Source organism: Delphinus delphis, chromosome X (genome assembly GCF_949987515.2).
Source record: "Delphinus delphis chromosome X, mDelDel1.2, whole genome shotgun sequence".
NCBI classification, from domain to species: domain Eukaryota; kingdom Metazoa; phylum Chordata; class Mammalia; order Artiodactyla; family Delphinidae; genus Delphinus; species Delphinus delphis.
Genome location: NC_082704.1, coordinates 110,510,396 through 110,526,253, shown reverse-complemented (window position 1 = coordinate 110,526,253; position 15,858 = coordinate 110,510,396). Strand labels below are relative to the sequence as shown.

At 41.7% G+C, this 15,858-nt stretch overlaps 1 protein-coding gene across 9 annotated transcripts in view; it reads right to left on the bottom strand.

Annotated features, from left to right (window-relative positions):
* Window positions 1–15,858, bottom strand: part of PHKA2 (phosphorylase kinase regulatory subunit alpha 2) — an 82,377-nt gene that overhangs the window by 44,886 nt on the left and 21,633 nt on the right. For all 9 annotated transcript variants that reach the window (XR_009517994.1, XM_060002264.1, XM_060002267.1 and 6 more), the window contains exons 2-5: window positions 7,549–7,707; window positions 4,224–4,271; window positions 3,127–3,295; window positions 633–715 (exon numbers count right to left, since the gene is read on the bottom strand). Coding sequence is in view for 8 of the 9 variants with exons in the window: in XM_060002264.1 (XP_059858247.1) it covers window positions 633–715; window positions 3,127–3,295; window positions 4,224–4,271; window positions 7,549–7,707 (459 nt within the window). In the remaining variant the exon portion in view is untranslated. The remainder of the gene's footprint in view (window positions 1–632; window positions 716–3,126; window positions 3,296–4,223; window positions 4,272–7,548; window positions 7,708–15,858) is intronic.

Genomic DNA, 15,858 nt, shown 5'->3' with positions numbered 1-15,858 from the left:
GCAGAGTTGAGTAGCAGCAACAGAGACTGCAGAGCTGAAAAAATTTACTCTCTGGCCCTTTACAGAAAAAGTTTGCTGATCCTTGCTTTAATGGCTTTTTAGAAAAAAAACAAACTCTACCCTTTCCTTACTGCTCTTATGCTCAGCTTTGCAGTGTAGCTGTTCTCTACAAGTGTCAGGCTCCACTCTCTGTAGCAGACAAAAGCCTGGAGAAACTGAGTTTCTACATATTTACACCCGCACACACCTGGCCCAGGGCACACATCTGGCTCCAGCCTCCTACCTGTGGGCTGCCTGGGGTGATCCCCACGGCACCGCAGCTCCTGCGGTGTTGCCCTTCATCCTGATTCAGGCTGGCCTGTGGACGTGCCACAGGACATTTTAGAGTCTTATTTAAAATAAGCGTGATGGATTCAAAGAGAGCATATGGCACATTCCAAAAACAGAAGCTCCCCAACTGAGCTCCTGGACAGAAACGTGCACTTTGTGTGCAGAGGTGACGTAATCTTATAGCTCTAATCTTGCTAACTTCTGGTCAGCCCCAAACAGCCTGGCCCTCAAAGAGCTGTATGATTTTTATTATTTTTGACACTGGGACACCTGAAAAAAAAAACACTGGGTTTGACACTTACAGCGACTTTATATGCAGCTTCTATATAAAAAACAAGATTCTGTATGAAGGCCACCTCGTCAAGAGTGAAAATAATACGTAAGCCTAGTAAAGAAAAACAAACAATGGAGTTAACGGAATTACGTTGTGAAGAGAGAGCTGCCAATTACAAATTACAAATATTACACTAGGAAATAAATCCTTTTACCCTCACTTTCATTTTTCTTACTAGGGCATCAAAAATTAAGTATGAAGTAAACTGTAACAGTTAATGTCTAATCTCGGAAGGATGGGGGGAGGGAAGGGAGGAAGGAAAGAATGGCTCCACTTTTGTGTGTGTGCCTAGGAGTAGAAAGGATCGAAAGAGAAGATGTGGGGCTTTCGGGTATGTGTTGCATTTGTGCAGAGAAGATTCCACAAAGCAAGCATTTTAGCCCAGAGCAACCACTGTCTTATCTTTGAGTGAGCCAAAGGGCGGGTACTTTTCCCCAATGGCAGATGGGGAAAGTAGAGCCCTCAACTACAGGAGATGGCTTTTCACCTCATGGATCTGCCCAGGCGGCTACATCAACGTGTTAAAGCAGGCAGTGACCAGGAGAGCTGGTTTTTTGCTTGGGTCTTTGAATGCATAACTGGTTATGACAAATACATGTTTTATTTTTTTTTTGGTTCTCCTGTTGGATTTTTTAAATTTTTATTTTATATTGGAGTATAGTTGATTAACAATGTTGTGTTAGTTTCAGGTATACAGCAAAGTGATTCAGTTATACATATACACCTATCTATTCTTTTTCAAATTCTTTTCCCATTTAGGTTATTACAGAATACTGAGCAGAGTTCAAACATGTATTTTTATTTTTTTTAATTAATTAATTTATTTATTTATGGCTGAGCTGGATCTTTGTTGCTGCATGTGGGCTTTCTCTAGTTGCAGTGAGCGGGGGCTACCCTTTGTTGCAGTGCACGGGCTTCTCGTTGCGGTGGCTTCTCTTGCTGCGGAGCATGGGCTCTAGGTACATGGGCTCAGCTGCTGTGGCTCGCGGGCCCTAGAGAGCAGGCTCAGTAGTTGTGGCGCACGGGCTTAGTTGCTCTGCGGCATGTGGGATCTTCCCGGACCAGGGCTCGAACCCGTGTCCCCTGCATCAGCAGGCGGATCCTTAACCACTGCGCCACCAGGGAAGCCCCCAACATGTATTTTTAAAGTATGAATTCTTGAAGCTGGTATGGGTATGGTAAGATATGCACCCTTAACATCACTGGGGGAAGTTTAACTAGTAAACTGCTCTGAAAACAATTTAGCGATAAGTATGAGTAGCCTTTGAATGATATCTAACTAAGGGAAGGAAGCAAATAGAGATGGGGGTCAAAGTTGGTACTGCAACATAGTTATAATAGCAAAAAAAAAAAGAATAAAGGAATAGTCAAACTAATTATGGAATATCCACTGATAAAGTCATTAAAATTATGTTTATAAACAGCTTGTAATATCAAGGGGCAAATGGTTAAGTTATAATGCTATGTAATAAAAAGACTATATTTATGCATATAGTATGACCTTAAATATGTTTTTAAAATGCATAGGAAAAAAAACTTGGAGGAGACACATTCGAATGAAAGTTGGCAGTGAGATTTTTTTTCTATGTATTTCATTATATTTTCCAAAATATCTACAGTGAGCTCACGTTAACTTTCATAACCAAAACATATTTTTTAAAGTGCCTGGTTTATTCACGAAGCCATAACAGTATTATTTACTGACTTCTCCTATTTTTAGAGTTTCACATTTGCAGCCTGAAATAAATGGGAAGCCTCTAGCTCAGGAGCGTGAATTTAGGGGACTGGAGATAAGAACTCTGAGACACAGCAGCTAAGTGACCTAACTTGAGGCTATTTGGTGCACAGAGCGGGGCAGCAGCTTGGAGCTCGGGAGGCCTGGTGTCCAGGCCTCCATGAAAGCCAACAGCTTGGGCTTCAACGAGAACGATGCTCACCACCCAGGAGTTTTTGGCCCACTCACAGCATGGGTGCTATGGACTGAAAGACAACTCTGGGCAAACTGCTGACTTCTAGAAATTATTTTGTTTGTTTATAATTTGGATAAACGAGGGTGTGTCTAAAGAGGGTGACAGGGTAGTGAGAGGAAGAGCTGAAGGGCCTGCTACTCCGGGAGAAGAAAACTCTAAAATGGAGCATGACACCGTCTGCAGATATTTGAACTGCTGAACGTAGATCTGATCTAGGTTGGTCCAATAATTAGGCGACAGAGACAGCAAGGAAGCTTTGGGATCAACCAGTGAGATGCTGACAGAGCTGGTGCAACAGCCCTCGTTCTGCAAGGGTTCAGGAGGCTGACTGTCAACAGAGCCACAGAGTAGCGCACATAATGCAACGCAAAAAGAAGCATGCTTTTTCTTTACAGAAATAGCTTATTTTGAATACTGATCAATGCCTGCCCCTCCCCGCCCCCTTCTGGATGGTCACTCCCAGTACAATGAGGTCAATCAGCCCTGGCTCACCGGAGGCAGTCATCTGGGCCAGAAACAGGAGAAAGAGGGAGGTGGCATCCACCTGGAGGTGGCCCCACTGGTCGTCGCCCACGACGGTGCTGCAGGTGGCGGTGTCGTACTTGGCATGCAGGCTGTCCTTGGTACTCTGAGTGTGCTTGAACCTCTCCACTTTATTCACCTGAGAAAGCAAGTCGGCTGCTCGCAGCTAAGGGGTTCATGGCTGGCAAAGGTCAATCTCTTGGATCTAGACCTTTTATCTGTTACCTCTGGGAGCCAGTGGGATGGAAGGCAGGGGATGGATGTTCACTAGTGAGCACCACACAGAGAGGCTGTGCGGGGGACTCTTCCTGCCCATCACCAGAAATGTCTGAGCCCAGCGCCATTTTAACAAGCTCTGCAGGGCTGAGGGGTCAAGCCGCAGGGTTTCCTTGTCTGATATCTCCAGCATGAGCTGTGACACACAGTAGGAACTCAATGAGAGGGAGGGAGGAGGGGAGGGAGAGGAACCTCCTCTTCCTCTTTAAATTTCCAATCTTGTTTCCTTATGTTGAAAGGGAAAGAGCAATGTCGTCTTTGAAGACTAATGAGGCACGTGCCAATTAAGGGTCGGGACTGTATCATATTTATCTTGGGATCTGTGTAGATCCTAGTATGATGTTCTGTATACAGTACATGCTCAACAAATTGTTTTATTTACCCCTCACTGAAAATATCAATAATATCAATGTCAAGTTTTAAAAACTCAAGCATTTCAACTCAAAAGAAACCCTTTATAAACTCAACAGAATAAACAACAGTACATGGCTTTCTAGGAGTGGCTTTTAAAAACAACGTTTTCTTCCCTGTTAAAAAAAAAAGGGCACATTCTCCTTTTACACAAGTTAACTCTTGAAAAGAGATTCTGAGAAAGTATTCTTTGACTCTGGTTCTATAGCATAATAAAATTATTGAAGATAATTTTAAAAGGAGAAAGTAAGCAAAATATTTTCAATTTCTCTTCATCTTGAGAAGAAAAGTTCAGAACACTTTAAGAGTGTTAGTTGTCACCATGAATATGAAGTGCCCACTCAGATGACCCAAAAATACATCTGTCGTTTTCCACTTACCTGTCTCATCATGCACTGGAGAAGACCCCGCATCAGTTTCACCACGTTCTACGGACATAAAATGGAATCAGTAATAAGGCCAGCTTATTGAAAACATGAAAACAACCTCCATGAAAACAACCTCCTGACCACATGGCTGGTAAGCCAGTGCTGCCTGGAGCCTTCCCCGAGAAGGCATATACATGCATTCTGATTGTTTGGGTTATTTCTATCCACTGCATCACAAAGAAATTCTTGACAAAGTGACTTATCTCAGATAAAGGAGCTGGACCAGATGGTACCTCCTGGCACTGAAATCCAGTGACTCCTGCTTTTAGCAAGACAATTTTTATAAGCCTAGTACCCTGGAGCTTTATATCACAATTCTTAGTAATTTATTTTTGTTATACTAAGGATGAATTAAGTCCACCACCATGCCTGCCCCAAAATAATGATGCTTTGCCAAAATAGCCATTTGTGACACCATTACTGGACCACTGAGTAAAGTTCTTACAAAATGCAAGTAGCCGCCAACGTTTCTTAATAATATGTATTATTATTATAAATAATATCAATATCACTATGATAATCAGACGTTCTGTCCTGGTATTGTACAAAACACTTTACCTGGATTCCCACTAATTCTTGCAACACCCTTATGAGGTGGGTGTTATTATTTCCCCACTTTATAGATGAGGAACCTGAGGCTGATGAAGCAACATTGCTCAAGTCTCTCCGCTGGCAGGATGGGGAGCAAGGACAGGGCCCAGGTCCTCTGACTCCAGAGTTTGAGCTCCTAGTCAATACATTGTGTTGCCTCCCACTTGCTCCACAATTCAGGCCCACTGAAAGACTGGTCTTAATATGTCCTATTAAAAACTCTATATAACTACTTCACAAGTGGCTGGAGAATGGGATATTTTTAGGTCAAAGTAGCCTGGCTGAAAGAAGTTCCCACCCAGGGCCTTCAGCGTCTCCTCTCTTACAGAATGCACATGGTTTGCAGGGGAAGGCATAGTGAAGGGCCACGAAAGTTAATTGCCAAAGTCTGAAATGGATCACCCTTCAGATTCTTCCATCTCTAAAATCCTAGGAGTCTAGAGTATAATCTCACTTTATGTCATAAACTCTTTTGATGCAGAAAATATTACCTCATAATTAAAAGATATAATTAACAGTTATAATTAACATTTCCTATGGTGTGCAGCGTAAACATTTGCCAATCGACTTCCCCTCAAATAAAGAAAAGTTATTTTCCATTGTGAAGAAGCACAGTGGTTCCCAACTGGTGGTGACATTACCATCCCTGGGGATGGGGGAGCATCTGGAAATGTGGGGTGGAGGCATTTTTATTGTCACCATGATGGGGGTGGGAGTTACAGCCATTTAGTGAGTAAGGACTAAGGACACTATATGTCCTGCAACTCATGGGACAGTCTCACACAATAACAACTGTACTGCCTAAGCCCCAAATGCAATAGTGTCCCTGTTGAGGATCATTGGAAGATCCTGTGTTATTTTCCACAATCAAGGGAGATGCCTTCTTTAGTTATTAACCACACTCAACAAATCAAACAATGTGGCCTATTTGTGCCTCTCTATTGTCAGTCACAGATAGGCAAATCTAGTCTACTCTAACCCAGATCAGAAATTGCTTAGAGGAGAGGTAGTGTGTGTGTGTGTGTGTGTGTGTGTGTGTGTGTGTGTGTGTGTGTGTGTGTGTGTGTGTGTGTGTGTGTGTGTGTGTGTGTGTGTGTGTATGCGCACGCATGCATGTGAGTGTGAATAGACAGGCATGGGTTTACTTGGATTTTGTGTCAGAGTAGGATAGGAAGTTTGGAGGACATGAATGTCAAATTATTACACTGTTAAATGAATGATTCACTTATGTAATAGCCAAGTTCTTAGAGGAGCATTCAGTGCTTGCTGTATGCATTTTCTTTTTTAAAATTAATTAATTAATAAATTAATTATTTTATTTGTTGGCTGCATTGGGTCTTCGTTGCTGTGTGTGGGCTTTCTCTAGTTGTGGCAAGCGGGGGGTACTCATTGTCGTGATGTGCAGGCTTCTCAATGCAGTGGCTTCTCTTGTTGCGGAGCACAGGCTCTAGGCACGTGGGCTGCAGTAGTTGTGGCACGCAGGCTCAGTAGTTGTGGCTCACGGGCCCTAGCGCACAGGCTCAGTAGTTGTGGCACACGGGCTTAGTTGCTCTGCGGCATGTGGGTTCTTCCCAGACTAGGGCTCAAATCCGTGTCCCCTGCATTGGCAGGAGGATTCCTAACCACTGCGCCACCAGGGAAGTCCCTATGTGCATTTTCAATACTACCCATTCTTGCCTTACCTCCAAGACTGGGTGATTTCATTACCTCATACTCAGCATGCCTAGTCAAATCCAGACTGTCCTTTCCTTGCTCACACAGACAGGCTTCCTCTCTTAGCTTCCCTACTGCTGTCAAGGCTGCCGCCACTCATGCCCACTTTGGTTGCTATAAACAATCACCAATTGGGCCGTAAGAACTCTCCCTGGACCTGACAATCCACTGGCTGTGCCAGCCAATGAGAAATGATGAATCAAAGACAAATCCCAAACGCTCTCATGCCAAGAGATCTATACTTCTATACATCAATGCTCCTTACTTCAATGCTATTACTCAAAACACTCTGAAAATACTTCCTGTGCTCAGGGGCAGATTATTTTCTTACATACTTAGTGATGGGCAAGTCTTCGCTTTGGTGGGTATGCTGGTTTCTAATTTTGGAAAACAATAAAAGGTCCTCATTGTGCTGTATGGTAACACAGGCACAAAAATTGGACACCACCAATGTGGTTCAAAATTAAAGGGTGACTATAAATTAAAAAGACTGCTTTAGAATGACTCAAACTGAAAGGCATTTTTAAAGGAAATTCCAAACATGTTTTAAGCAGTGGCAATAATGTTTGGATAAATATCCTTTCAACATGATTACTCCAAAGAGTATACACTTTGGAATGCGTAGTTCTGGTGTGCTGACTCTTTAAAAACTATCATATTAGTTTACAATGACATCTTGTATATAAGTATGTATAAAATTGACAGAGCACGTGTGAGAGAAATGTAGCTAGTTAGAAATTTGGATGTCTATTCAGTGCGATTTTTTGTTGTTTTTTTATGGAGGGAAAAATCTCAAAAGGAGAGACACATGAGAGGCTGAGACCACCAAAGTGCCTCCCCAAAATATACTATAGCAGAAATGGAGGAGAAGCCTGTACCAGACTGTTTTGCACACACAGCTACCTCCTTGTAGGCTTTTCAGTTCAAGGAAAAGGTGCTGAGCGGCCAAGCCACGGCTGCCAGTCAGCCTTACCTGCTCCAACTCGTAGGCCTTGGCTTTGTCCTCATCGCGGTCAGCATTTTTGCGGTAGGCCATGCCCAGGCCCCACACAGCCAGGATGCTGTAGATGTTATCCCGCACCCAGGCGTCCTTCTGCTCGTGACTGGCTGACAGCAGCCCCGTGACGGGATTCTATCAGAGAAGACAAAACGATTCAGCACGGCCTTTCACCTAGCTCCTGGGCAATGAACGCTCACCCTAATCGGGGCACGAGGGCCGGGATGAGAAGTGAAGAGACCCTGCCACCAACAGTGTGATCTTGGGTGAGAAATGACATCACTTTTTCTAGGCTTTGGTTTTCTCATCTGTATAATGAGGATATTAGACTAAAAAAATCTCTGAGGGATCTTCTAACTTGTGAGTACTTGTTCTTTGGCTTTCAGACCAGACCATACTGTTGTAAGTAACGAACAGAAGAAACAGCAAACAGAAAAAGCCTTCAAGGCTTTTACAAATGTGCATTACACAATTAGATCTTCCTCTCCCTTTGTGTTTCCACACCATTTAGTAAAGCACTGAACATGGGAGCAAGAGGCCCCACTCTACCACTCTAGCTCTGTGTGACCGGGGAAGCCACCTACCTTAAAAAGGAGGTGCCGAGCAAGGGGCCACCAGGGGCTTCCCTGGTGGCACAGTGGTTGGGAATCCGCCTGCCAGTGCAGGGGGCATGGGTTCGATCCCTGGTCCGGGAGGATCCCACGTGCTGCGGAGCAACTAAGCCCGTGCGCCACAAATACTGAGCATGCGCTCTAGAGCCCGCGAGCCACAACTACTGAGGCTGCGCGCCTAGAGCCCGTGCTCCACAACAAGAGAAGCCACCGCAATGAGAAGCCTGCACACCGCAACGAAGAGTAGCCCCCGCTCGCCGCAACTAGAGAAAAGCCCAAGCAAAGCAACAAAGACCCAACGCAGCCAAAAATTAATTAATTAATTAATTATTTTTAAAAGGGGGTGGCCATCAGGGTTCCTATGTAGCTATGGTATCACCAGTATTTAAAAGGGCAGCTGAGTCACTAAAAAGCCAGACCTTCACAAAAAGTGTACACAAATGTTCATCACAGCATTATTCATAGTAGCCCAAAAGAGGAAACAACCCAAGTGTCCATCAACTGATAAATGGATAAACAAAATGTGATCCATACGAACAATGAAATATTATTCAGCAATAAAAAGGAATGAAGTACTAATACATGCTACAGCATGGATGAACCTTGAAAACATTACACTAAGAAGTCAGTCACAAAAGTCTACATACTGTATGATTCCAATTGTACAGAATGTCCAGAATAGGAAATCTATAGAGATAGAAAGTAGATTAGTAGTTGTCTAGGGCTGTGGGTAGGAGTGGGATGGGAGGAAATGGGGAGGGAGTGAGTGAGTGAGTGAGTGAGTGAGTGACTGCTAACAGGTTTTTTCCTTTCTGGGGGTGATGAAAACGTTCTAAACTTGACTGTGGTTATGATGTACAACTCTGTGAATATGCTAAAACCCATTAAATTGTACATGCTAGATGAATTGTATGGTGAGTAAATTATATCTCAATAAAGCTATTACTTTTTTAAGAATCTAGTCTTAATAAACTCTGTGCCTAGAAATAAAATGGATAAGATAGGAAAAGAGTCACATAAAGATAAAGCCTCTGTTGACTTTCCTGAAATTATGCAAAGAAATATGTATCTAATAAAATACATCATAGCAATCAGAACCCTGCCAGCTTAAATTATTCAAAAGGGTACCAAATTATTTACAAGAGGGCTCATTAAAAAACGCTGCTGGGTACTTTCAAAGTGATACTGCCAAGGTTACTGGGTAAAAAAAATATTGGCATAGTTTCAGATGATCCCACCTAAGGAATTAAATATTTGACTTCCTCTTTAATCTATGCCCTCTTCAAAAACATCTAAAACGCAACTGATGGGCCTTCAGGGGCAGCAGCATTCAGTGTACTGACACTGTTCTACAGCCAACAACTACAGATCAATGATATTAAAGTCAACCAGAAGTGAAGTCTAGGAATGGCTGAGGGACGGTATGAGTCATTCCAATAGTGGACTATTGGAGTTCTTTTTTAAAAAATCACTATGCACCAACAAGGTATAGCATAAGCATCTTTATCTGTTCTGGGTCCTGTTGGATAAACTCAGGGCAGGAAACCATCAGGAGGTGCACAGAAAGAACTCAGCCCCTTCCTGGCGTACCCATCAACCGTGAGTCCACTGAGACAAACAGCCTTCCAATGACACAGCAGTGACTGCTTACACAGCGCCAAGTGTGGTTTGGATTATGAAATGTCACTGTTAACTGAAAGTCACCTCTTTGGTTCTTTAGTTTGGGTTTAACTATAAGTGGATTAGTTCATCCCCACCCAGAGCTAAACTGTCTCAGCCTCATTCCACTACAGAGAAGCAGTCTGGGTGTTTCAGGGGATTCCCATATTCAAAACTGCATACACAAGCCATGTTAAATTAGAGTGCTGCTGCACTCAGCAAAAGGAATACCTACTATTATGAACTGAAAGCCTGTGTCTCCCCAAAATTCATACGTTGAAATCTAATTCCCAATGTGACAGTATTTGAAAGTGGGGCCTTTGGGAGATAATCAGGTCATGTGGGCAGAGCTCTCATGAAGGGGATTAGCGCCCTTATAGGAAGAGGAGGGGGCAGCTACGAGGAGAGCTACAAAGAGTCAACGGTAGTGTCCCAATGCAGTATTAGAGGAGGTAGCACAGACCTGCACTGGGACTCAGCACTCCTGCTGTAGGGAAACTGACAATGACATCCTTAAACTGTAGAAGAAGAGGTCCAAAACAGATGAGCCTAACATAAACCGTGCTTCATCAAGGGCAAGGGGCCAACAGCTGGGCAGTTTCTCTTTTAAATCCAGTCATTTGTCGGCCCCTCTCCAACATTTGTTCATTTCTAATTTAGGGGAAGTGCCTTTCCTGGCTCCTGTTTATGGGAAAAAAGGGTAGGACCCTAAGGCTTAGAATGGACTGGGCCCAGGGCTTGGCCCCTATACTGTCATAACAACACTAAAATCTTGGTGGCTTATATTTCTCGCCCATGTCTTGTGTCCATCCCTTTTCAGCTGTGGTTCTGCTCTGTGTTACCTTCCATCTAGGAACCAGGCTACTGGGACAGCCTTATGCCCACAACACTGCCCATCTCATGGCAGAGGAGAAGACAGACAGTGAACGATGAGCTGCCTCTTACAGCTGCTGGTTAGAACTGACACATATCACTTCCTCTCACGTCTCATTGTTGAAAGCAAGTCACATGGCCATTCCTAAGTTCCACAGGGTAAGGATGTGGAAGCCTCTCCCAGGAGTGAGAAGCAAATAACTGTGAACAACCATTATGTGAATAATTATTATTACTATTACTTTTTAGGTATGAAAATTATATTTATTTAAACTAAGGAAAGAAATCACAAGTTATGAATATTAAAAGCTGACCAACATCACAAAATCTGTACCTGCCTTAGACACTTCAGTAATACTTTTTATTTTTGAATTGCTGAATTTTATTTTATTTACTTTTTTATACAGTTTATTTTATACATATTAGTGTATCCGTGTCAATGCCAATCTCCCAATTCATCCCACCACCACCACCACCCCTGCCATTTTCCCCCCTTGGTGTCCATACATTTTTTCTCTACATCTGTGTCTCTATTTCTGCCCTGCAAACAGGTTCATCTGTACCATTTTTCTAGGTTCCACATATATGCGTTAATATACAATATTTGTTTTTCTCTTTCTGACTTACTTCACTCTGTATGCCAGTCTCTAGATCCATCCATTTCTCTACAAATGACCTAATTTCATTCCATTTTATGGCTGAGTAATATTCCATTGTATATATGTACTTTTTTTTTAACATCTTTATTGGAGTATAATTGCTTTACAATGGTGTGTTAGTTTCTGCTGTATAACAAAATGAATCAGCTACACATATACATACATCCCCATATCTCCTCCCCTTTGCGTCTCCCTCCCTCCGACCTTCCCTATCCCACCCCTCTAGGTGGTCACCAAGCACCGAGCTGATCTCCCTGTGCTATGCAGCTGCTTCCCACTAGCTATCTATTCTACATTTGGTAGTGTATATATGTCCATGCCACTCTCTCACTTCATCCCAGCTTACCCTTCCCCCTCCCCGTGTCCTCAAGTCCGTTTGCTACGTCTGCATCTTTATTCTTGTCCTGCCCCTAGGTTCTTCATAACCATTTTTTTGATTTCATATATATGTGATAGCATATGGTATTTGTTTTTCTTTCTGACTGACTTCACTCTGTATGACAGACTCTAGGTCCATCCACCTCACTACAAATAACTCAATTTTGTTTCTTTTTATGGCTGAGTAATATTCCACTGTACATATGTGCCACATCTTCTTTACCCATTCACCTGTACATGGACACTTAGGTCGCTTCCATGACCTGGCTACTGTAAACAGTGCTGCAATGAACAGTGCGGTGCATGTATCTTTTTGAATTATGGTTTTCTCTGGGTACATGCCCAGTAGTGGGACTGTTGGATCATATGGTAATTCTATTTTTAGTTCTTTAAGGAACCTCCATACTGTTCTCCAGAGTGGCTGTATCAATTTACATTCCCACCAACAGTGCAAGAGGGTTCCCTTTCTCCACACCATCTCCAGCATTTGTCGTTTGTAGATTTTCTGATGATGGCCATTCTGACTGGTGTGAGGTGATACCTCATTGTAGTTTTGATTGGCATTTCTCTAATAATTAGTGATGTTGAGCAGCTTTTCACGTGCTTCTTGGCCATCTGTATGTCTTCTTTGGAGAAATGTCTATTTAGGCCTTCTGCCCATTTCTTGATTGGGTTGTTTGTTTTTTTAATATTGAGCTGCATGAGCTGTTTATATATTTTGGAGATTAATCCTTTGTCTGTTGACTTGTTTGCAAATATTTTCTCCCATTCTGAGGGTTGTCTTTTTGTCTTGTTTGTAGGTTTCTTTTCAAAAGCTTTTAAGTTTCATTAGGTCCCATTTGTTAATTTTTGTTTTTATTTCCATTACTCTAGGAGGTGGATCAAAAAAGATCTTGCTATGATTTATGTCACAGAGTGTTCTTACTATGTTTTCAACTAAGACTTTTAAAGTGTCTGGTCTTACATTTAGGTCTCTAATCTACTTTGAGTCTATTTTTTGTGTATGGTGTTAGAGAGTGTTCTAATTTCATTCTTTTACATGTAGCTGTCCAGTTTTCCCAGCACCACTTGTTGAAGAGACAGTCTTTTCTCCATTGTGTATCCTTGCCTCCTTTGTCATAGATTAGTTGACCATAGGTTCGTGGGTTTATCTCTGGGCTTTCTATCCTGTTGCATTGATCTATATTTCTGTTTTTGTGCCAGTCCCATCCTGTCTTGATTACTGTAGCTTTGTAGTACAGTGTGAAGTCGTGGAGTCTGATTCCTCCAGCTCCGTTTTTTTCCCTCAAGACTGCTTTGGCTATTCAGGATCTTTTGTGTCTCCATACAAATTTTAAAACTTTTTTGTTCTAGTTCTGTAAAAAATGCCACTGGTAATTTGATAGGGATTGCATTGAATCTGTAGATTGCTTTGGGTAGTAGAGTCATTTTCACAATATTGATTCTTCCAATCCGAGAACATGGTATAGTTCTCCATCTGTTTGTGTCATCTTTGATTTCTTTCATCAGTGTCTTACAATTTTCTGTGTACAGGTCTTTTACCTCCTTAAGTAGGTGTATTCCTAGGTATTTTATTCTTTTTGTTGCAATGGTGAATGGGACTGTTTCCTTAATTTCTCTTTCTGATCTTTCGTTGTTAGTGTATAGGAATGCAAGAGATTTCTGTGCATTAACTTTGTATCCTGCAGGGCTTCCCTGGTGGCGCAGTGGTTAAGAATCCGCCTGCCAATGCAGGGGACACAGATTCAAACCCTGGTCTGGTAAGATCCCACATGCCACGGAGCAGCTAAGCCCGTGCACTACAACTACTGAGCCTGTGCTCTAGAGCCCACAAGCCACAACTACTGAAGCCCACGTGCCTAGAGCCCATGCTCCACAACAAGAGAAGCCACCATAATGAGAAGCCCACACACCGCAATGAAGAGTAGCCCCCTCTTGCCACAGCTAGAGAAAGCCCACGTGCAGCAATGAAGACCCAATACGGCCAAAAATAAATTTTTAAAAATAATAATAAATAAATAAATAAATTTTGTATTCTGCAACTTTACCAAATTCATTGATTAGCTCTAGTAGTTTTCTGGTGGTAGTTTTAGGATTCTCTATGTATAGTGTCATGTCATCTGCAAACAGTGACAGTTTTACTTCTTCTTTTCCAATTTGTATTCCTTTTATTTCTTTTTCTTCTCTGATTGCCATGGCTAGGACTTCCAAAACTATGTTAAATAAGAGTGGCGAGAGTGGACATCCTTGTCTTCTTCCTGATCTTAGAGGAAATGCTTTCAGTTTTTCACCATTGAGAATGATGTTTGCTGTGGGTTTGTTGTATATGCCCTTTTTATGTTGAGGTAGTTTCTCTCTATGTCCACTTTCTGGAGAGTTTCTATCATACATGGGTGTTGAATTTTTTCAAAAGCTTTTTCTGCATCTATTAAGATGATCATATGGTTTTTATTCATAAATTTGTTAATATGGTGTATCACATGTATTGATTTGCATATACTGAAGAATCTGTGTATCCCTGGGATAAATCCCACTTGACCATGGTGTATGATCCTTTTAATGTGTTGTTGGATTCTGTTTGCTAGTATTTTGTTGAGGATTTTTGCATCTACAATCATCAGTGATATTGGTGTGTAATTTCCTTTTTTTGTTGTATCTTTGTCTGGTTTTGGTATCAGGGTGACGGTGGCCTCATAGAAGGAGTCTGGGAGTGTTCCTTCCTTCGCAGTTTTTTGGAAGAGTTTGAGAAGGACAAGTGTTAGCTCTTCTCTAAATGTTTGATAGAATTCACCTGTGAAGCCATCTGGGCCTGGACTTTTGTTTGTTGGAAGATTTTTAATCACAGTTTCAATTTCATTACTTGTGATTGGTCTGTTCATATTTTCTATTTCTTCCTGGTTCAGCCTTGGAAGGTTATACCTTTCTAAGAATTTGTCCATTTCTTCCAGGTTGTCCGTTTTATTGGCATAGAGTTGCTTGTAGTAGTCTCTTATGATGCTTTGTGTTTCTGTGGTGTCCGCTGCAACTTCTCCTTTTTCTTTTCTAATTTTATTGAGTTGAGTCCTCTCCTTCTTTGTCTTGATGAGTCTGGCTAAAGGTTTATCAATTTTGTTTATCTTCTCAAAGAACCAGGTTTTAGTTTTATTGATCCTTGCTATCGTTTCCTTTGTTTCTATTTCATTTATTTCTGCTCTGATCTTTATGATATCTTTCCTTCTACTAATTTTGGGTTTTGTTTCTTCTTCTTTCTCTAGTTCCTTTAGGTGGAAGGTTAGATTGTTTATTTGAGACTTTTCTTGTTTCTTGAGGTAGGCTGGTATTGCTATAAACTTCCCTCTTAGAACTGCTTTTGCTGCATGCCATAGGTTTTGGATCGTCGTGTTTTCGTTGTAATCTGTCTGTAGGTATTTTTTGATTTCCTCTGATTTCTTCAGTGATCTCTTGCTTATTTAGTAATGTATTGTTTAGCCTCCATGTGTTTGTGTTATATGCTTTTTTCCTTGTAATTGATTTCTCATCTCATAGCATTGTGGTCAGAAAAGGTACTTGATATGATTTCAATTTTCTTAAATTTACTGAGGCTTGATTTGTGACCCAAGATGTGATCTATCCTGGAGAATGTTCTGTGCACACTTGAGAAGAAAGTGTAACATGCTGTTTTGGGATGGAATGTCCTATAAATATCAATTAAATCTATCTGGTCTCTTGTGTCATTAAAAGCTTCTGTTTCCTTATTAATTTTCTGTCTGGATGATCTGTCCATTGGTGTAAGTGAGGTGTTAAAGTCCCCCACCATTATTGTGTTACTGTCGATTTCCTGTTTTACAGGTGTTAGCAGTTGCCTTATGTACTGAGGTGCTCCTATATTGGGTGCACATATAATTGTTATATCTTCTTCTTGGATTGATCCCTTGATCATGATGTAGTGTCCTTCCTTGTCTCTTGTAGCATTCTTTATTTTAAAGTCTATTTTGTCTGATATGAGTATAGCTACTCCAGCTTTCTTTTGATTTCCATTTGCATGGAATATCTGTTTCCATCCCCTCACTTTCAGTCTGTGTGTGTCCCTAGGTCTGAAGTGGGTCTCTTGTAGACAACATATATAT